At 42.6% G+C, this 22,485-nt stretch overlaps 1 protein-coding gene across 1 annotated transcript in view; it reads left to right on the forward strand.

Annotated features, from left to right (window-relative positions):
• The window catches only part of VPS13B (vacuolar protein sorting 13 homolog B), a 2,999,480-nt gene that overhangs the window by 1,397,698 nt on the left and 1,579,297 nt on the right, over window positions 1-22,485 (forward strand). The window contains exon 23 of the mRNA XM_086966051.1: window positions 21,862-22,096. Coding sequence (XP_086822177.1) covers window positions 21,862-22,096 — 235 coding nt within the window. The remainder of the gene's footprint in view (window positions 1-21,861; window positions 22,097-22,485) is intronic.

Here is a 22,485-nt window from a genome sequence, read left to right on the forward strand (position 1 = left end):
TGAGCAACAGTAGGTATATATAATAGTGCAGCTCCGCTTAGAAAAGGAATCCTTCTCAGACGCCCCCACAGACGATATCACTCACACGGCAAAGGCTCCCAATGGGGTCGACAAACAGTTTTCTATGAGATAACCAGTCAGTGCTTCCATAATACGACAAAAATATGGACATTTACTGTTCTCTGGTTCGACTACAGGAAGTCCTCACATCCTACAATTAGCCCTGACGAAGTTCCCTTGGCACTGGGGAACAAAACGCATTGGCTGTGTGCCGCTGTTATCTAATAAAAAGAAGAACCTTCAAAGAATTTACTTCTCTCTTGATTGTTTATGTAGTGCACCGTCCTTTTGCCTTTAATTCTTGTTGTAAAGGATTTTTGACTCTCTCCTCTAGAGATCTTCTGGCTGCGAGAAGCTCCAGCCTCCAGCATCTCTTCCTGCCTAGATCTTCGTCCTCACCACATCCTATGCACTGTGAGCCTGCATCTTTGGTGAGCTACGCAAGGTCCTCTTGCGACTCCTATGCCTTCATCCGGTGGGTCCTCTTGAGGGTCATCTTTGACTCCAGTGGGCTCCCCTGCTTGCTCGCGTCTTCTCTGACTCTCCAGCCTTTGGTGAGTCCCTTGAAATTTGCTTGTCCAGTCACAGCACCTTCTTAGTTTTCCCCATCTGCTGCTGCTGCCAAGGCTTGTTTATGCTCCCGCCAGACACCGACCCCCTGGTTCTCGACTTCAAACGTGGGACAGCTTGTGAATGGTTCATGGTCTTCCACAGCATCACCTGGTCCTCACAGCTGCTGCGACAAGGTCACTGTCAACTCTCCTGCACCTTCCATCATCAGCGGTCATTGGTCTTTTGTGTCTACTGGTCACTCCTGAGTGACCAGTAGGTGTCAACACCAATTTTCCCATAGACAGACTCACACTCCTCCCAGAGATTGCAATGAAATGTAGGCTCTAGAGGGACCTTGCAGTCTACATCTACCATGCGGTAACAGCAAGGACTGACACAGGCTGAGAATGATATCACATGGAGAGGGACGTTGATTGGCTGGAACAAAACTCCTGATCTCTTTATACTTCCAGCCTCCCTTTGTTATTAAATTGGTATCAACCCCTGATCCTGGTTATGGCAGGTGCTGCTAGACACAGTTTGCTGGCTCCGACAATAGTTGGCAAATCAGTAGACAGGCAGAAATCAAAACACTACACTCTTTTGTCTTAGGGATGTCAGCTCTGAAAGGCAAAGCAAGCCATATCAAGGGTCTAATTAATCTTGTAATACTGGTATCTGGTGTGAAGTAATGAGAGGACTAAATGCCACTGGTATGTCCTCAATGCAAAGAGCTAGACCCCTTCTTTGTTGATCCATCCAAATACAAACCTACTGACATGGCCCCATCTTAGTAGTCCTCTATGATATCCTGGCTACTTTCAAAAGACTCATGTAGAGTGAAATTGTTGACAATTACATTTTATTTTTAGGAGGGGGTGTGACATATTCCACTGTGCAGATTTGAGGTGGAATGCAGAGGAAGGTATGTCAGATTTAGGACTGCAGTCCACAAATAGGTGATCTGCCCGAGGAATCACATCAAACTAATAGGAAGTGCATCAAAGAGGCAAGATGAAAGGTTGACTTGCATGTAGCGATAAGCAGGACATAAACATGTTTCCTGTAGATGATCCTAGAGCAGTAATCAGCACACAGTATTCCCTGGATGAGCAAGTTGGAAGAATGTGGTTGGATACCTTGTTAAACCCTCAAGATCTCCACAAGGTCTATGCTAAAGTCACAACAGGGCAGAAGACGAGGTTATGTATTGGACAGAGGTTTTGGTGTACCTGTTAAAGACAGAGGGCACAGAATTATTGAAGTGCAGGGGAGAAGAGAGGTCTCTGAAGGCTTTTAAGAAATTGAGTAATTAGTAGCAAAGTAAGTGAGTCTTTCACAGGTAATGAGTTTGCAACGTTCTCTTTGTTGGGAACCAAGTGCCCCCTTGTAGCAGTTGACTCTCTCAGGGCAGCAAAGCAGAGCAGTCCAAGGCCTTCTCAAGGAAGATGGTATGGGCTATTAAATCCAGCTTGCTGGCACATTGCAGCACTCAATAAATTATTGTCCAGTCAGTGCTGCTTCTTTTAAAAAGGAAGAGTATTTATTACACACACACACACTACTAAATGCTATGCTTTAAATTATAAATATATACACTCCGGAAGATTACAATACCTTTGGTGACACCCTTATATCATGTAACAACCCTGGTGGAAACTGAACTGTATAATCACAACCCCCAACTTATACTATCATAAAAATATAATGTGTGTCATTATCCATAAGGCAGGACTACACACTCTGCCAGGGTGTCACCACATCAGTAAAGGTAGCAATATGTAAATTCACCAATGTATCAGCTTTGAGCTTAATGAGAACGGTATCAATGTACATTACATGTTATTACCCATCATTGAAGTCATTGGTGGTAATTATTTTAAATGCCATTCCTTATACTATGCAACTTTGCACTAGCAATGACCAACGTTGTTAATCAACATTGAATAACTAACATGTCCTTAAGTCTTGCTTTCACTTTTTTAGACTGCTATTGCAGTCACAAGACCAGCCAACTGGGGTCCCTGCACTCCCAATCCCATGTATAAAAGTGCAGGCTTTGGGAGTACTTTAAAAGTTCAAAAACTCTCCCAGGTTCATCTATACATCCCCCTGGGAGACTTCGAGCTAGTTTTTAAAAACGTTCCTGGGGATGGAACAGCACTATTTCTTGCAGTCAAGAAAACATGCTTAATACATGGTGCTACCCCTGCCCTTTCTGGGGCCACCACAAACACTTGATGAAAGTTTTGACCACCCTCATGGGCGTTTGTGGGGAGTTTCAGTCTCCCGAACGATGAATTATTAACTAGTTGCAAAAGCTGCACTTCCCGTTCCAGTGGCAAAGCCGGCTTTAGGGCCATGCTAAGGGGGCAGTTGTACCGGCCATTGGCCTTTGGGGGTGGGGACTTATGAGTGTCCAGCAGTTTTCAGACAACAATAAAAATATCAAGATAAGTCTGGTGATTAATGTTCCTACTGGATAGAGATTGAGTTTTGTCTAGTAGCAGTTTTGACTCATTCTAAAGTAGTGCAAAGGGTTAACGTGCCTGCTGCAAAGATCTGAGTATCATGCACATCACAGAGTACTTAAACTATGAGTAGCATTATAAAAAAAGAAATGTATGTGAGAGAGGGATTACAGAGCGACGAGGGGCTCTTGCAGGGTTGTAGTGAGGGAATCCATGAAGAAGGAGGTCATTGGGGGGCACCAATAAATATTGTCGGGTGCCACCAGTGCTAGAGCCAGCAGTAATTTAGAGTTAGCTGGCGGAGCACCTGTTGCTTTGTTCTCTGTTCGCCCCCCCCCCCCCCCCCCCCCCCCCCAGGGAATACATTTTAAAAGTAGATAACTTCGGCAAATAGTGTTGATGTGGATGGTTCTTGTCTCGTTTTGCTTCTGCTGGCCAGCCCCAGCCACCAGGAGCCTTTTTTCCCCAGCGTTCTGACATTCAAAAGGTGATGTTGGAAGCTGAGTTTTATGGCTCCCTGCACTAATTTTGCCCTCTGCCTGCACTCCGGAGGTCATCTGCTGCTTGGGGAGTGTTTTTCAAATCCCTTTACGGCCAGCAGCAAGGAGAATCCCCCCTTTCCTGCCGCGCTCCCCAGGTGCCATGGCCTCTTGGCGATCTTGCAGGGCACTTGTGTGTCAGCTGCAGAATCAAGGACCACTCCATAGAAGGTCAGGGAAACCATCCATTTCCCCAGGTGTTCTTCAGTGAGGCAAAAGAGAACCAGCACCACTGGCGGTGGAGAGACCCATCATTACCATGGAGTCAGAGCCCCAAAAGTCCATCCTTGCAGTGGCATCAGGTGGCTTCTCCTTCCTGCTGGGCATCCTCTCGACGTCATTGCTCCCCGGTCCAGTGTCTTCTCATCTCTGTCTTTCTTGAGCATGGCTTTAGAAGTCAGGCACCCTTGGCCAATCCTAGGGTGCCATATCATCACCTCACCCCTGTCCCAACCCTCCTGCACAGCTTTCTTAGACAATCAAATATGGCGACTCCAAGTTGTCTGTGGAAAGAGCTGCCTGAGAGCCTCCGTTCTGCCCCTACCCGACAAAGCTGCTTGATCCCTTCCCCCAAAACTTCATAGGCGACCCCTCCTGTGTTGGCTCCATAAGTCTAACCCTCCTCCTTTGTTTCTGTGGGCCTTGACTGTCCCAGCTCAGGTGTAGTGTGACAAGCTAATAATCAGATGCAAATTTCGTTCTCATCCATTCGTTTCCTAGGAATCACTGTTAATGGATCTACTGTGAGGGGAGGCCTTTGATACTCCTACTGGAGAGCCGAGTACCTACCATGGCCCTGTTAGGGGTGTGGGTTAAAGGCCTGGAATCTGATTATGAGCTTAGCCACGGAAATAAGTCAATTCTTAAACTGTCATAGGCAGTGCAGATATGATGTAAGGGACTGTAAATCTACGCTCTGAGTTCACCTCTGTATTGGTACCTCACCGATACTTAACTGCAGATTCACCTATTACTTGTAATACATAGAAAGCTCTACAGGCCTTCAATAAGCACTACAGACCTACACTATGAATACCCACTCACATTATAATGTCTACTCCAGGTCAGTATCAATCGTTGAAGTGTCCCTTCTGCAACAGGCTGTCTGTGATCACATACAATGCTGTGCAAGATGGTAGTCTCACATGTGCAGCCTGTACACATGCACACAAGCTTGTGCTCACGTGTAACTAACCTACTGCCTCATACCTTAAGTGTGCAGCAGAGGCCTTAGCTCAAAATCTGGACACTGGTGGGTAGCACTCTCAGTCCATTTACCATGAATTTACAGTGAGTGAGACTGAAGTAGTGAGACTTGCTTACAGTAAAAGTCCAAAAACAAGATAGTCAAATGTGAAAATGTGAGAAATTCACCCATTTACTACAGGACTGTTATCAGTTTTCATTGTTTTTGTACTATAAATCATGACTGCCTGGATGTCCTTATGTCTGGCCCGTAAGTGCAAAGAAATAGACATAGGTGAGGTAAAGCCTTCATGAACAACCAAGATCAGGTGCTTTACGTCTGTATATCATTAACATTTATGCTCAACCCATTCTGTGTTATTTGTTGTTTGGCACCAAATGTTGTCTGGTTGCATCAGCACCCTTTCATGCAGTGTTACTGCACACAAAAAAGTTGGAAATATGGGTGCTTATATGCATGGTGATACAGGTTAATTATGTGGTTTGGGGGTAACAGACTTACAGTGCTTTTTGCATGTCCAGGTTGCCTGCTGAAGTAAGGTAGTATTTGTTGGAGAAGGGCGCTGGGTGGTTAGGTGTAGAGAAGTATAATGTCTTATGTATTGTCTATAATCTGATTCTGCCTGAGTCAACTTCACGTGGTCACCACACACAAAATTTGTTTTCACTAACATTCAGAGGGTAGGCTCTGAAATAAATTGAAGGTGTCCCATACCTCTGACCTTGTACACACATATCAATTTCCCCATATTTTAACACCATGAACCTTAATTGTATTTATATAGCGCTTACTACCCTTGATGAGGTATTGAAATGCTTTTCGGCGAGTAGCACACTACTCCGAAACCCAAAAAGGATTAGTGGTGATTTAGTATAGAAAAGTATGAGTTACTTAGAGTGGTGGGTGTGAGTCTGTTAGTCGGATTGAAAATGATAATGGAGGGATAGAAGAGGGAAGAGTCTAGAAAGTGTAGGTGAGCTGAAACAGATTAGTACTTGTGGAACCCAACGTGCCAGAGGGAAGATGGGAGGCAGGAGTCCTGACCAGAAGTCGTTGAAGAAGGTTTAGATGCGAGCCACACATATAATCACCCCCAGTGCATTCCGCTTAGTCCTTTTAAAAGATAAAACACTGAAATCAAACCCACTAATTTACCAAAACCATAATCTTCATATCTGGTATAGAAATAACAGCCACAACTAGTACTTTGCCTGATTAGCTCACATCTAGCCAATTTCACAAAGTACTAGACAAAACTCAGGTTTACTCTGTCAAAAGCAGAATGAGCTCTGTACAATATATCCAGAATGGCTCCCCAATTTTCAGCGAAACCCAAGTCCCAAACCTCTTCGGTTTTATAATAGCCTTTCTTCAAGCCAATTAGACCACACTGTTTTGCCAAACTCTTTGACAAACCAAACAAAATGAACTCTGCATAATTCACTGAAATCTGTCACTAGCCTTATACTTTTGGATTCATCAAGCACCACATCAGGACGAGAGTGGGGTCAAAGTGCTAAAATTCAATTAAAAAAACCTAATGAAGACTGGGCAGTTAACAGTGAAATCACCATGTTGTAATGTCTCCACCCATATCGAGATGCTTGTAAAGCCCTGATGCTCTAAAGTCCTGTCACATGCTGGGAATGTGCATTCTATAAGAGAGCTGTCCCAATAGAGATTGCTAAACCTCCGTTGTGTGGAACAGAGGTATTGCCAGCCATGTGAGCATTTTGATTTATAAGAAAGTGGAGTAATTCAGTGTTGTATGTTAGTAAAAAAAATATCTTCTGAGTTCTATGCGTAAGGTTAATCCCTAAAACAGTTCCTGTGAATGGTCAGAATCTTGTGAAGTTGCCTAATCTTGTGAAGTTGCCTACTTTGACACACATTGACATTAAGCTTCTACCTGGAAGTTCTAAATGCAGAGTTGTACAAAAAAACTGACGCTCAGACACCGCACAGCTGATTCCCCAGGGAGCGTCCGCAATCAGTTAGGTCTTGAAGACAAAATTCATGGTGCTTATGACTTAGAACGTGATCCTTCTTGCCACAGGGATAAATAGTTTCTTCAATGTTGTCTTGATGTGGTCATAGACAAATGGCAATTAATTCCTTTGATCATTAAGTTGACTTGAGGGGATAATGCTTTCTAAATTAGCAAAATGTGCATTTGAGCGGGGGTTATGGTAAAATTGCAACCACCCATCCCAGGATCTCTGTTTTGGCACTCTGTAGGCAGAGGTAGCTCTCCTCCACTCATTTAGTGATAGTATGTGGTCTAGTCATCTGACTTTCCAACGCTTTTCATGTGTGAAAAGAGGTTTCAGGTTCAGAGTCTCCTCCAGCTCTAGTGTTTTTTTTCTGTGGGGGATCTTTTACACTCTGATATTGGCTTCCTCTGCAGGTACTGGACAAGTTACTTCTCTCTCTCTCTGGTTTGCAGTGGCTGGGCTTTAAGATACCTATATTACCTCTTTTAGGGCCAGATGTAGGTGGCCCAATACCTGTCGGTAACGGCCGAAATTACCGAATTTCGACCGTTACCGACCATTTGGGATGTAGGTGGCCTAAATTGCAAATTCGGTAATTTTTAAGGAATCAGTAAATTACTGATTCCTTAAAATACCAAATCGGTAAATTACCAAATTTGCAATGTAGGGAGCACTCAAATGAGTGTTTTTCCCATTGTAGGATTCGTTATTTACCACCAACTATAAATTGGTGGTAAATAAGGAATACCTTTGAAAATGCAAATCTGTGCATTTTCAACTGTGCCATGTGGCAGCATACATGCCCTTAGGTCATGTATGTGTGCCACATCTGCACACACGCACGATTCAGGGGTGCAACAGGGTGTCAAAGTGACACCCTGGCACCCTTGAATGTTTCCCCCATTTTACTGAATCGGTATTTGCCATTCATTCCTATGGGCCTCCAGGCCCATAGGAATGAATGGCAGTTATCGAATCGGTAAATACCGATGCGGTAAATACCGAATATTACCGATTCGGTAATTTTTATCGAAAATGTATCTACATCCCATTTACCTATTCTTAAACACTGAATCGGTAAAATTCGGTATTTAAGAATAGGTAATTTGGGATTACCTACATCTGGTCCTTAGTGAAATATTCTATCCGGCTAAAGCCAGCATCCCTCTGCTCTTAGAGAGCTAGGTACATCAGAGAGGGTCAGTCAGAGCTTTATATTCCTCCTGAGACTTCTGCCTGATCCCAAAATGTCCTATTCTTTGTGGAGCCCTGTTCAGGTAACTGAGTTGATTGCACAGCTTCATATTTTAGTCTCAGGACTACATGGCCAGCATTAAAAGTGCAGGGCTATCAGGAAGAATAGTCTTCGATTTGTAAGGCATATCATTGAACCTCTTTCCAGCTATTATGTTACTGTAAGCGACTCACCATAGCACAGTAAAAAAAAAGTTTGTTCTGCAATTTCGCCAGAAGGGATTTACCCAGGTATACAGTTCTCCACTGGAATGCTTCAGTGGGCTGTAATAAAATCTTTTAGGGTGTCTTGGGAATCTGGGTGCATTTGGGTCTCCAGGATAATGTATGACGAAGGGTTTTTCTTACCTTTGGCTTACGATGAAGCAGCTGGGCTCAACCTGGGATTCTGTACTAGTGCTGACATGCCTCTAGCATTCGCTCTCTGGCAAAGGCATCACATAAATTCTGACCCCTGAAAACATTTTTCCTGACGATTGTGTCTGCAGTACGCTCATTGGGAATGTTGGGTCTACTTATTTATAACTATACAGAAATAGGCTGAGCCTTACTTTAGATCTGGGCCTCGTGTGTAAAGTACATTATATCTTTCAGAGGGCAAAACAACTGTGTTGTCTGTAATTTTCTTTTTACTGAGGCAGAAGTGCATCTGCATCTCTTGAATGTCTTGGGCAGTAATTATTTACCTCAGTTAGTAATCATCCTTCCTTAGGAGTATTGCCTATCCTATCCGAGGAGCTCCACGGAAAGGCACACCATTTCCCAAAAGTTCCAAAAAACTATTTAGAGCTCCCATGTGGCTGAAGCAGGAAACTGTACAAACAAACTGTTTACAATTCTTTGTGAGGTTATTACTGATGTCATTACCCAGCATGGAAGTTCCTTGAATGGGACCATATCTGCTGACAACCTCTAGGAGCTCTTTTTTATCATTATATTGGGAATCTCTGTTAATCGATTGAGACTTGGGAAATCAGCTGGTGGGACTACATTGCCCACCTTCTCCTTCCAGATGGTTTAATTTGAGAAGGATTTGGGTATTGTCATTGCGATGAATATTAGGGTGTCCTGGAGACCCTTCCAAATTTTCTTTAGTTAAAGATCTTACTCCAGGCTTTTTTGTGATTTACAATCTGGCTTTAGCCCTGATCGGTGCACAGAAGTAGCTGTGCTCAGTATTTATCTTTGGTTATTTGAAATTGCAGGCAAAGGTATACATTTTGGCATTGGTTAGTCTTGCTTGATATCACGCCAGCATTTGAATTTTTTTATTACTAGCAGGACCTCTCAAATGACTTTGAATGGAGGCTCAACTCCATTAGTGGAATAGAAGGGAGGAGTGCCTCCAGATCTACCCATATCCCCATATCCCCTCTGCTGTTGAATACATGAAGCCTGTACACAATGTGTTGGCTGCTCAGGGTAGGGTTTCACACTACAGTGATGACAGCCAGTTTGTGGTTATTGGCCAACAATGTTAGTACTGTTGGGATACCTTCTTTAATTTGATACCCACTCTCCGGGTTTTGATGCAACTCTGATGAAATAGGCTATATGTTGGTTAGTTCAAAGATGATTTGAGAACTGAACATTTCTTGTAAATCGTGGCCCACGGGGGAATCTGTTATGGATCTCTTTGATGAGGTAAAAGCCCTTGAGCTTGTACTAGTTAGTGATATGAGAATTTTCATATTCGAATGTTTGCTGAATAGAGACCTTTTCTATTCTATTCACATGACCTAAGGTGGGATCAAGAATTGACTATTGATGCTCTCTTCTGTAGGCCAAAAATCCTTGGTCATCTTAAAAAAATATAGAATTACGGTGTTTGAGTGGTGACAGGTAGTTTTCGATGGGAACAGCCCTTCACGCTGCAGGCTTCCTGGCTTCTGATAATTCATCAGATCACATTCCAGTGTCTTTCCGTAATTTGTAAAAATGTCACTGACAGGGTTCTGACTTATGGGGAATCCACACCTCATTGTATTCCTCCCATTTGCATGGCACCTCTTAAAGCACAGCTCCTCTGTCTCATGTGGTTTAATTCTTGGTGAAACACTTTTTCCTTTTACTTTTTAATGAACTTTGCCATCTCTACAAACATCTTTTCATTATATATTAATTTCCATGCTTTTTGTTTGCTTAATTCCACAATCACTTTCTTTAACTGATTGTTTTGTTTTATATCTTAATACATGTTGGGCATTCTTGAACTTCATCAGGAGAAATCAATAAGTGCAGTTCATTATGCAAAAGGAGAAAAACAGCCAATATTAAAGTTAAATGGACTCCAAGTAAATTTAAACGAGATAGGCTATATGAATGCAGTAGCTATTACCCCGATACCCCTTAGTTCATATCTCAGAATGAGCAGAGACTTTTTTGTAATCAGTTTCCTACCGCAAAGTCTCAGTTCCATCGTATTTCCTTATACGGCCATCATTTTTTACTACTACTTGTGTCTTACTTTCTGTCCAGTCCGTACAGTGCAGACGTGCTTTTTAAGTACTGATTGTTATTGTTTCTTGCTGTTTGCCTGTATTCTACACCTTAAAGCACCTGGTGAATATCCGGATGACCATTTTCCATAATTTGTACATCTTGTACCATGGCCTCCCCAGAAATAGAGTGCTGTCAGTACTGTCTCGGGCCTACTAGCGTGACATGATCCGCTGTATCATAAGCTGCCCAGAAGTAGTGTGTCAACAACGCTGGCTCCGCCCCAGAAGTGTGGTACTGTCTGCTATACCATAAGCTGCCCAGAAGTAGTGTGTCAACAACTGACTGCACCTGACATGTCAATTGTTATGCTGTTATCTAGTGCTTGAAAAATGTAATTGGTAGATTTATAGAAACAATAGGCCATTTCCTGCCAGTTACTAAGCCTCCTCGGAAGCCAGGCCATCTAATTTATTAGTCTACATTATTCCCCTTTGTAAAAAGTACTTCCTCTTATTGCAATGCATTCTATTATCGATCAAGTTTAGTATTTGATATAGCAACGTATTGATGGTATGTCTCAGTCTTTGAAATGCATTGCCATTGTTGATTTTTTGTTTAAGTGTGTTCTTTAGCTTTGATTTTGATCTTCCTTTCTGTTTGTCCTACATCAGTTACTGCACAGGAGCATGTCAGCATCAAACGTGGTTTGTAGTGTCACGGGTGGCGTAGTAGAAGATCTTTATTTACTGTTGTTGCAATATTTGAGTCCCACACTGCAACACCCTGGATAACTGCATTACTGTTTTCCTAGTAATGGCAAGGGAAAGCACCTCTTTTGCTTTTAACCCCAATTTGTAGTTTCTTAATTATTATAAATGTTATTTTCAAATTATTGCTACTTTGGAAAGCAGATGCCTTGTCACTTAAAATACCATTAAAGTCAGGTTCTACTTGAAGGTGTTTTCAGCCTTGTAAAAATATTTTTCAGATAGTACAACTCTGGGTGGAATATTTGTATAAACATACAGTCCTTTACTTGTCAGGTCTGGAACTTTGTCGTAACGAGTTGTCCGTAGGATATATGTGCTATTTTTGTCTAGAACTGGTCACAAACATTATCTGGCAATCTTTCACACGGACCTTTGCACACATAGGTTTCTTATATTCTTCTGTATCTTGAGACTGTATTTATTCCCGGTTTTCCTTTTGCCTTGTCAGCATTTGAGCTGAACAGAAAAGGAGAGGCTAGCTCTAAGTCTTCTAATAGGAGCATTAAAGAAGGTGAGCTTCATTGACGGAACACTCTCTCCATGGATACCATAAAAACTGATTGTATTCCAGAAGGTGCTGAAAACATTAGAAATCTTCCTACTTTCCAATGGTAGCAGTACCAGGATGCCTTTGGGTTAGGCGCACCTTAAAAATGCCCTTGAATTGTACTTTGAGGCTCTGTTTTCCAGTTTCATTGTTCCAAAAAGCCTCCTCTATTTTTCCAGCTGCTAGTTGTGAATAGATTTCTCTTTTGCATTCTGCCAGGTACAAGTTGAGCTGCTCCTTTAGTCCAGCAGAGATCCTCTATTGGTATGATGGCTTAATGAGTGGATGAGGCGGAGGTGCCTCTTATTTGCAGGATGACTTCTTGAGCTCCACCTAGGACATTTGCCTCATTATATGCTTATTTTCACTGGATAGGGACAGAGCCGTGCTGTTTTCGGTCCCCAAAGTTAAGCAGGTACAGACTGTACTGACTTAATTGTTCCATCACTTAATTAGATATGTTTGCAGCGGGCCTGATTCGAGTAGCTTGTATCAATCGAGCTACTGGGCGAGTTGGATAGATTATCATACTGAGTGATGGAATGGACCATAACATGATTCGAGAAGTTAATGATTGTATTCCTTACCTGTGTTCTTTGTTACTTCCAATACACTTTCATCTCCCAGGACTTGCAAAGTGCATTCTTTCTGGATCGGAATCTTGGATATATTTTCATGAAAAGGTAGAAGGGTGCAGTGACTTCCTATGGCCAGGACAACTGGAATCATGCAGCAGTGAAGCACCAGATTATATGGCATGTTTGATTACTTTATTGAACAAGAAAAGGCAAATTATCTGGCATAAGGTGCCACCTTCTTGTGCTGTATTATTGTGTTGCTTTGTTATTTTAACACATCCTAATACTATCAAGGTTAAAGGTTTCCTTCATCGGTGCCAGTTTAACACCTGAATACAAAGAGCAGCAACTGAAAAGTAAACAGTAAATCTCAGCAAAATGTCTGCCACTGTGCGTGATGTTTTTTTGTTAAGTTAGAAGCAAAGTTGATTTTTGTTTGGATGTGCAAATTGTGCAGCCGATGGTGGATCAATTGTTAAGAGTGGTGTAACCACAATTATGTGGTAAATACTGCAGAATTCCAGACACCCTGTTTATGGCCCTGCACGAGAGGAGAAGCCAGAACGGAGATTTAAAGTTTAGAGCAACAATAGGCGGTTGTTCAAGAGATGCTATGGCAAATCATTTTCTAGTAAGTAAAGGAATATCGGAACATCAGAATGATGAATATTGCAGCAAGCGATGCGGACATTACATATACTGTTCCTTTAAAGCAATTGACTACTGTCCACTGTTGAAAAGGGACAACATGTGGAACTGTAAAAATGAAAAATTGAGCCATATTTTATAGTTTTTAGGTCGAGCAGACCTTACTCTCAATGCGTGAGCATTGAGAGTGTCTGCTTCAGACCTTTTGTCGCCCGTATTGGGAATGAGTTGGGAATGAGGACACCAATCTGTTACGAGCGTTTTTCCTCGCGGGAGCGCGCGTCTGATACCTGCGCATGCGCGGTGCAAGCCCTGGCTCTCACACAGACACAGGCAGCCCCCACCCCTCTGCATGCACGCACGCACGCACACACACAGGCGCAAGCCCTCGCTCACACACAGACACAGGCAGCCCCCACCCCTCTGCATGCACGCACACACACACAGGCGCGCGCATGCACACGCAGGCACACTATCCCCTGCCTCGCATTCTCTCAATCACACACAGTCACGCATGCGCACACACATGCACACACACACACACGCACGCACACACGCATACACACAGGCCTTCACATTAGCCCTGGCCCCCCCCCCCCTCCCACTCACCGGGCTCTTTCGGCGTGTTCCGTGTCTCCTCTGCAGCGCTGGTCGGAGTCGGCCGGCTTCACTGCTTCCTCGGCGGCGGCGGGCAGAACTTCCTGCTGCATTGCAGGCCCCGCCCCCGTCTCGGCCGAAAGTGCCTGACTTCCGGTTTACACGGAGCAGGCTGCGGCGGTGATTTCGAATGCTCATTAAGTTATTGAATTTAATACTGCAAGTTAAAGGTTAAAGTGATTTAACGCTCCGTGAAGGATACGTTATTGAATATAATACAACAGTTTGCAAATGAAACTGACACGGAGTGAATTTATGATACCGTGTATTGAATTCGGAATTGACACGGAGTGAATTTCAGAAACTGGAAATTGATACTGACAGGGTGTATGTCACATTTTTGTTTGAATACGAACAAATGTTCTGTATGCTTTCGTTTGTATGTGCTTTTCTTCATGCCCTCCCTTTCCATCTTTGGCTCTTGACTTACTCTGGGCCAGCACAAGCCGACTTTTCAACTTGCTTTGTCATTATTTATGTGAGCAAATTTCCGCGTGTTTTAAAGTATAAATTGCTTATGTTTCTTGTTTTCATCATAATTAGCTTTGTTATTCCCTTGTTCGAGCGTGACGGCGCTGGCACTAAATCCTATTACACGAAATATTGAGTTTCCGGGGAAATTTGCTCCTTCTCTCCACCCACACGCTCTGGTACCAAGCACTCTCTCTCACTAGGGAGAGAGACCAGTCAGGCGACACGCACGTGAGCACGCCCCCTATGGTGAGGTTCGGCAGCACAGCTGTGCTCTTGGATTTGGCTCTCGGGGTAGGACGCACACACCTAGCCAAAAACGCCGAACCTACAGAATTGAACCCGTCTTTAACTCCGCGTGTCCCTTCTCCTCTGACAAAGTAGCGGCCTGAAGAAGCAGGGTGAGCCTGCACGTGGCGCTCTGTAAATAAGTAACAATATAACAAACACCTATTGGCAGACATGTATGGCGGGAATTTAAATTGATATATATGTGTGTGTGTGTTGTAAACAGATCTTGGCATACACACACACACATATGTATATATATATATATATACACATATATAGATGTATATGTGTGTGTATATATATATATATATATATACGTGTGTTGTAAACAGATCTTGGCATACACACACACACACACACACATATATATATATATATATATATATATGCAGCAACAGCAGTTTTACAAAGGCTCCGCTTGAAGTCGACCCAGGAAAACCACACGAATCCGACAAGTAGGTAAAGGCACAAGATTTATTTAAAGCTTCAGTCCAACAGAATATATATATATATATCGCACACAATAATCCTTTCCAGGAAAAGCTCGCACTCTGGATAAGTATCACCACAATTTTATTCCAGCAAAGTTACGCGTTTCGACAGCAAGAGCTGTCTTGTGTTGTGAACAAGACAGCTCTTGCTGTCGAAACGCGTAACTTTGCTGGAATAAAATTGTGGTGATACTTATCCAGAGTGCGAGCTTTTCCTGGAAAGGATTATTGTGTGCGATAAGTTTACAGAGGGATCCGCTCGGTTCTACGCTCGCCACCTGCTAATGGGCTCTTGACTTCAGTAACGAATCGTTGTTGTGGATATATATATATATATATATATATATATATATATGTATATATATATATATATACACACACACAACCTCTGGTTTCCTAGCACGCTCGTCCTCTCACGGCAATGCACCAGGAAGCAGACACGGACCAGAGAATCAGGATGCCATTTCGTTTATTCAGCTGTCGCCATAACGTTTCGGCCGAAGCCTTGATCACATGATACATATATATATATACAAATATATGAGTATATATGACATTTACAAGGACTAAAGAACTAAAATATATCTGTTGCCGCCACCTCAGTGGAGTAAGCACACAATTTTGGATGTCCCCACTCTAAGTCAGGGCATTAATAAGAGGCTCGGAGGAGTTCTGGGAAGAGATGTTGATTTAGGCAGCAAGATTTGACCAGTAAATAAATCGGAACGGAAAATGTGAAATACGAAGCGGTCGCACTTCACTGGCAAAGCACTCCGTCCCCACTGTTTACAAGAGGACTTCCAGATTGTCAGGTCATGTTTGAAATCGCTGATGCTTGTTCATGTTGTATGTGTCCTGTACATGCTGTGGCTGGATGGTGGGTGAAACAGGGTGACATAACAAGGAGGTCCTTCCAGAGGCTGGCTGAACATGATTTTTGTAATGACGGCACTTTGTCATTTTTATTGAGTTTGATATGGAGACTTAAGACGCCTCTTCATTAAACCCCACTTTAATAAGCATTACTAACCTGCCTCCCCATCAACAGCCCCCATACAATTTGTATACTGTCGTTTTGAAATCTTTTAAAGTCAGGGAAGGCTGTAATTATCTTTGCTTTTAATTTGTATTCTATAATCCGTTACTGTAATGGTTGCATTGATGAGTTTTATTTAGTTTGATGGCAGTAAGGACCTTCACAGTTTTTAGGTCTCGCTGGTCCCCCGAGGTCCTTCTTCCTCAGCAATTGCCTGCTCTCTGTCCCCTGGATTCTACACTCCAGAACAAGATGCTGAGTTGTTAAGATACAACAGAATCATAACAAACAATTGGAACACAAGAGGGGAAGAGTGGGCCTAACTAATAGTACTCTCGCTAGCGGCTTAGATAATCCTTTTATGTTACCTTAGACTTTCACATTACCGTGTCATATCTAGTGTGTGATATGTGCGCATGACCAGACTGTGTGTGGATCTGTTCTTGTATTTTCATCATAATAAAATACAATGAACATAATCTACACAAAAGTTTAAGCTATTGCCATTATAATTTACAATAACCTTTTTTTACGTATTAATTATTAAAAAAATTACAAGCCATTGTTATTTGTAATATCAATACATCTAAGTCCTGTAAATACAACACATATTGCGTTACAAATGCTATAGGTGTCTCATTTGCGAAAGTTAAAACTATTGGCATTGTAAATGACAAAGCTATTAATTTAGCTATTTTCAAAACCAACACGTAAATAAAAAAATGGTCATTTACAATACCAATAGCTCAAACTTTCCTAATGCGAGACCTATTGCATTGCAAATGCTTGTTATGGAAAGGGTAACGAAAGGAGGGTAATCTAAAACCTTAAAGTGCAGAGGATATACTATTTCTGTGTGTTTCCATCCCCGCCATGATGTGAACCTTTGGCAGGCGATGTGGAGGTTGGCATTTTTTAACACCTTTTACATCGTGCAATTACCAAGTAGAGGGACAATTCCCCACTGAATACATTTTATTTGAAACAAGTAACAATATCATCATGTTGCGCTCTGGGCTAGCATACTTTGGCTCTCACTAAAAAGCCCCAATGAGGTGCAGAGAAGGCGTTCTCGTCAGCAGCGCTATGTAACTGTATGTATCCAGCTGAGGCTGCGTCCATGGAGTGTAGAACGTGGAACCCGCAGGTGATGTGTTCTGGGTACTCCCTCCTTGTACCCTTGCAGTAGCTTAAGACAACTTCCACGTCACACGTGTGGCATACTGTGTGTATCCAGCTACGGCTGCATCCATGGAGCGTGGAATGTGGGACCTGGAGGTGATGTGTTCTGGGTACTCCTCCTTGTACACTTGCATTGGCTTAAGACATCTTCAGTGTCACGCGTGTGACATAGTATGTGTGGCCTTATTCTTTGTATTGAATGTGCAAGGAGGAAGTGCCTTCTTGATCTCTGCTTTTATGTTGTCGCTCTCACTCGATACACCCCTCAAACCCTTAACGTTTCTTTAATAATGCTCTCATGTTTCTTATTTCCTCCGTGAAATTCGTACCCAGGTGAGCAAAATTGTAAATGAACATTTAGAGATTCCCACAGACACTACTAATAAACGTTCATACGTGGATATGCAGGCATTTAAATGAGGCGAACATAATAGGAACAGAAATAACTGCACGAAAATATCGAAAATGTTTTCTAGATGCAATTTCTAGCACGTAATTTTAAAATTGTCAAAAGCCTGAACATTTCTTATATTTCCTTTACAAGTGTGATCCTGACCTAAAAAATAAATAGTCACTAACAATGAAAACTAAGCACATTTACTTTGCGTGGTTGTGTGCATCTGCTGGTGAATTAAAGATTGCAATAAGCATTCATCTGTTGGAAACATTTACAGCCCTCCTGGCCCTGCTCTCCCTACTTGTCTTCTATCTGCAGTGAGCACCACAATACAAAAACTACAACTGCAGCAACTCAGTTCTACATCTGCACAACCACAGCAACAGTACAACTCTTCAATACCACTCTTCAACTACAACATGTTTAAACTCTGCCACCAAGTACTTAAAACTGAACATCTACAGTAGAAGGAGCATTACTCTTGAACTGGTTGTCTGCAACATTCACACTCTAAAACTCAACAACTACACATCTACCGAAGCACAATTCAACAAATGCACAACTTTAGATGTTCATGTCTACAAAAATATCACAACGCTGATAGTGCACATCAGTAGCACTTCAAATGAACACCTATAACAAGCCTGTAGTTATTCAACTGCACAGCGACAAAACCTTGCAGCTCTACAATTGAACATGTAAAAACCACACTAGAATTCTATAACTACACGTTTATAAATACTACAAGGCTTCAGCTTCGAATCTCCAAAAGTGTAATTGTATAGCTCTATGCAAGTGTACAAATGCAGCACTACCACATTAACACAGCCTGAGAGAACACGTCTGCAGTACAACTGTAGCGCTACTATAGCAGTACAACCACAAAGCTTCAAGAAACAGCTACATTACTGCACTACATCACATCAAGAGCACAGGCAGAACTACAATAACAGCATTACAACAACTCCAACACTAAAATGATAACAATAGAAACACTACAGCTCCAAACCGAGATTTCAATGCTATTCCAATTTGTGCATCATGATCCCGGCATCTAGTGAATTACTGGTGACCAGGATTTGTCCCAAGCAGACACACGCGCCACACACCATAGTAGAAAGAAAGCAACATAAGACAAGCATTAAAAATGCAATAGGTCTCGCCTTTCATTAAGTTAAAGCCATTTGCTTTGCTATACAATACCATTAGCAAAGCAAATGGCTTGAACTTAATAAAAGGCGAGACCTATTGCATTTTCAATGCTTGTTTGGCAGTGTTGTCTTTCTGTGGTCAGATCGCTTTAAAGTGTCCAATATTAACAATTATTTTAAACATGAAGGGTTCATACCAAATGGAAAGTATAAATACAGATAATATATTTATTAACACGTGTAGGTGTTTTAGGACGCGCTGTGGGTCATCTTGAAACAACTGAGTCTGAAGAATAAGAAAAATCCCCTTCCTCCTTGTTAAAACTCTAAATATGATTGTTCCAGTTTCACAAATATATTTTCGTGATTCTAAACAAGCACAGAATATTATTTTTTGTGCAATTATCGAAAATGGACGTTCTAAACAAAAACAGCAAGTTAAAATATTGTACCCGTTCCCCAACAAGGAGCAGTGACAGTGTCCGACCCGTAGCCGCTTCTTTATAAAGTCATATAAAAATGTTTTTTTGCATTTGCCTTTTAAATTCCCTCTAATCGCTTTCGAGCCCCTTCAGTCTCCTAAAATGTACTGATGTAAAAGAGTGAATGTTGCCCCTCCCTGCTTGTCCCGGGTTTAAATTGATGATTTATTCTTAACGATGAGTCTCTCCCTAAAATTGAAGTTTTTATAATTCAAGGATCATCGAGTCGTGGACCAACCCCCGCATGGAGAGCTAAAAATGAGTTTAATCACAGAGAGGGTTTCATTTCGATTCCCCTAAAATGTCCCTTGCTGAACCCTCGAACCCCCCCTTAACGTGGTTACCCGATAGGGAGATTGAAAGAGTTCATTTTTAGGGGTCTTTGAGTGAACCCCTCTTTGTCTAGCAGTAAACGCAGATCCATGTATTTGACAGTAAGTTTTAACATCTGTTTTATATTTACAAGTAGCGTTTTTCCACAAATTAAGTTCAATTTCTTTAAACTTAGCTTCTGGGGCGCAGTCCCCATCGGAGCTGGTGCGCGGGCGCCTCTTTTAGGGGTCAATGGACCAGGGCGTGCGTCTATGTGTAGTTTTAGGGGTGTAGGAGTGAATGACTGCACGCTTAGATGCTTAAGAGAGCAACGGATGATGTCACCAGAGCTAAGAATTACAGAAAAAGCACCAAGAGAGTTAGGTTGTGTGTGTGCTGCGTGGGGGGAGGGAAGAGAGAGACGAGAGACGAAGGGATAGGGTTTGGGTGGGAAATGGGGCGGGGGGGAGGGCAGAGACAGAAGGATGGGGTTTTTGGTGGTAAACGAGGGTCAGAGACTTGGAAGGTTGGGACAAATATGAAAGAAAGTAAAGAAGCGCGGCCCTTAAAGAAGCGCGGCCCGTCATGGGAGGGACAGAAAATGTGCACGCGGGGTCTGCCTTTAGTGGTGGCGAAAAAAAAAGTCTCCAGTGTATCATGCCGCCAGTAAATCATCCAATCCCAACGTGCACATCTTTTGTCTCATTTGCCTCCCTGTGTGCACACTGGAATCGTATCGATTCCAAAAGGCCCCTGCATGGTAGAGCAGCGCATGCGCTGCTTACTCCAGGCCAAGACCTAAAAAGACCAGATCGTATTACTTGTATGTGTTAAAGAGGGGAACGGCTGCAGCTTCAGTAGACAGACTTACGCTTTCAACATAGATGAGCCTGTGAAGTGGTGTTGCAAGGGTCCCCGGGGCCCTAATGCAAGAAAGGAACAATAGGTCCCTAGCACTCTAGGCTGATAATAGAAGACAGTCATATTTGAGGTGCTGTAGATCGAGTATCACTACGCATGCTGGCCTAATGGTAGCTAGAGGTCTGAAATGTCTTTATTATACCCCTCTTTTCCCTGCCCTAACTCTCTCTGTTCCTCTCTCATCCCCATTGTCCTTTCATATTCTCCTTTCCAGCCCTCCCTGTGTCTCTTCCCTTCCTGTCTCTCACTCGCCCTTATTGCCTTCCTCCCTTTCTTCTACCTTAAACCCTCTTCCTCTTTCCCTCTCTCCTCTGCCTTTGTCCTGTCCTCTCCCACTCTTCTCTTCATCAAAATCCTATAAAACTACCTGTTCAGTCTCTTTCTCCTGCTTATTTCTATCTTGCATCATTTTCTCTCTTCTTTACATAACATCCTTATTTCTGCCCCTTTGTCTTCCTCTACCCTATCTCCCTTTGCTCCTCCGTATATCCGTTTCCCGTTCTGTCACTTTTCTCTCTTCCTTCTAAGTTTCACCCTTTCCCTTTCCTTCCTTCCATCATTCCTTTCCTTTCTTTTCTCCATTTCTCCCATTTCCTCTAGCCTCTCTGCTCCAATCTCCCACCCGGCCACTTTGCCCCAAGAGTATGCAAAGTGTCAGGCCCCAGGCATGGTCTGTGTTTAAAGCTTTCAAAACGCTAATTGCAGTTGGTAATGGATGGACGGGGTCAGACTCATCCCAAGCCTTGCACAGTTGGGTAGCTCTTATAAGGAATGATTGACGATTCAAAATAATATGTATAGTTCGACTGTGCTTGATTCTGAAACATTTTCACTTCTCTGCAATTAGATTTCCCCATGAGCATACGTCCTAGTCAAGAAATCATTTTCATGAGACATTGCGGACAAATGAGCTGCTAAAACATTTTGGAATTCAGTCTAAGCACTGTTATTCACACATATAATTGCCACATATGTGCTTCCCCCAAAGAGATAGTCTAAAGAAAGAACTGTTTTTAACAAAACCACCAGCGAAAATACCTGATATCAGCACTGTGCGACCGCTAAACTCCATTCTTCGTGCATGACACTTCAATGCATCCCTCCATGCTCAAATCACAAAGCCTAACTTTCACAGAGTAGACCCTTGGCACTTGAACCTTTGTCTGCAGTCAGTTGATTGGCCAATAATGGTACTTAAGCTCCACTTACGAAGCTGAACTTAGCAAAACTGAACGCTAACTGTCACACAGTGATATAGACAGAGATGCAATTTAGTTATAGAAACTGAAGAGGACTTCAGAATAGTAGGCTGACCTTCTTCTGTTTATATGGCTGTTGTTTATATGTAAACATTCTCTTAATTCAAGTACATACGATGACTGTGAACTTTGTATTCTTTCAATTGCAGCTAAAATTGAAGTCCTGCTGTGTGTTCTGTCCAAGTGACAGCCTTCCATCTCCAAGCACCATTGTTTCTGGGGATATTCCTGGAACTGTGAGAAGCTGGTACCATGGCCAGGCCAGCATGCCAGGAACTCTTGTGCTCTGTTTACCGCAGATAAAGATCATGAGCGCGGGGCACAAGTATATGGAGCCGCTGCAGGAGATCCCTTTCGCAGTGGTACGGCCAATTCTTGAAGAAGGTAACTAATTCCTGAATTCTTTTTATGTTCCCAACTGAATATGGACTATTTTGTTGCATTTTCCCCTGCTTTTGATATTTTAGTTATGATGATATTTGAACTTATAACGTGTCATTTTGAAGGTTTCATTTAGACTAACAGCAACTAAGTCAGAAGTATTGTGGCAAGTGCTTTGATTTGCATGCCCTGTGTTCAGCCCAGACCCTCTGCAATATATCTGACTCGAAAATGCAACTACCTTCAGATTTAGCTTCTGGCACTTATGCTGTTGGGGAGAAAACCCAAAGTATGGCAGAGGGAGGTGGTCGCTTTCTGCTCCGGAAAGTGACAGGTGGCAGGGGGAGACAGAAGAGGGAAAAGGCGATGACAGAGGCATAGATTCACAAACC

This window comes from Lissotriton vulgaris, chromosome 4_1 (assembly GCF_964263255.1).
Source record: "Lissotriton vulgaris chromosome 4_1, aLisVul1.2, whole genome shotgun sequence".
Lineage (NCBI taxonomy): Eukaryota > Metazoa > Chordata > Amphibia > Caudata > Salamandridae > Lissotriton > Lissotriton vulgaris.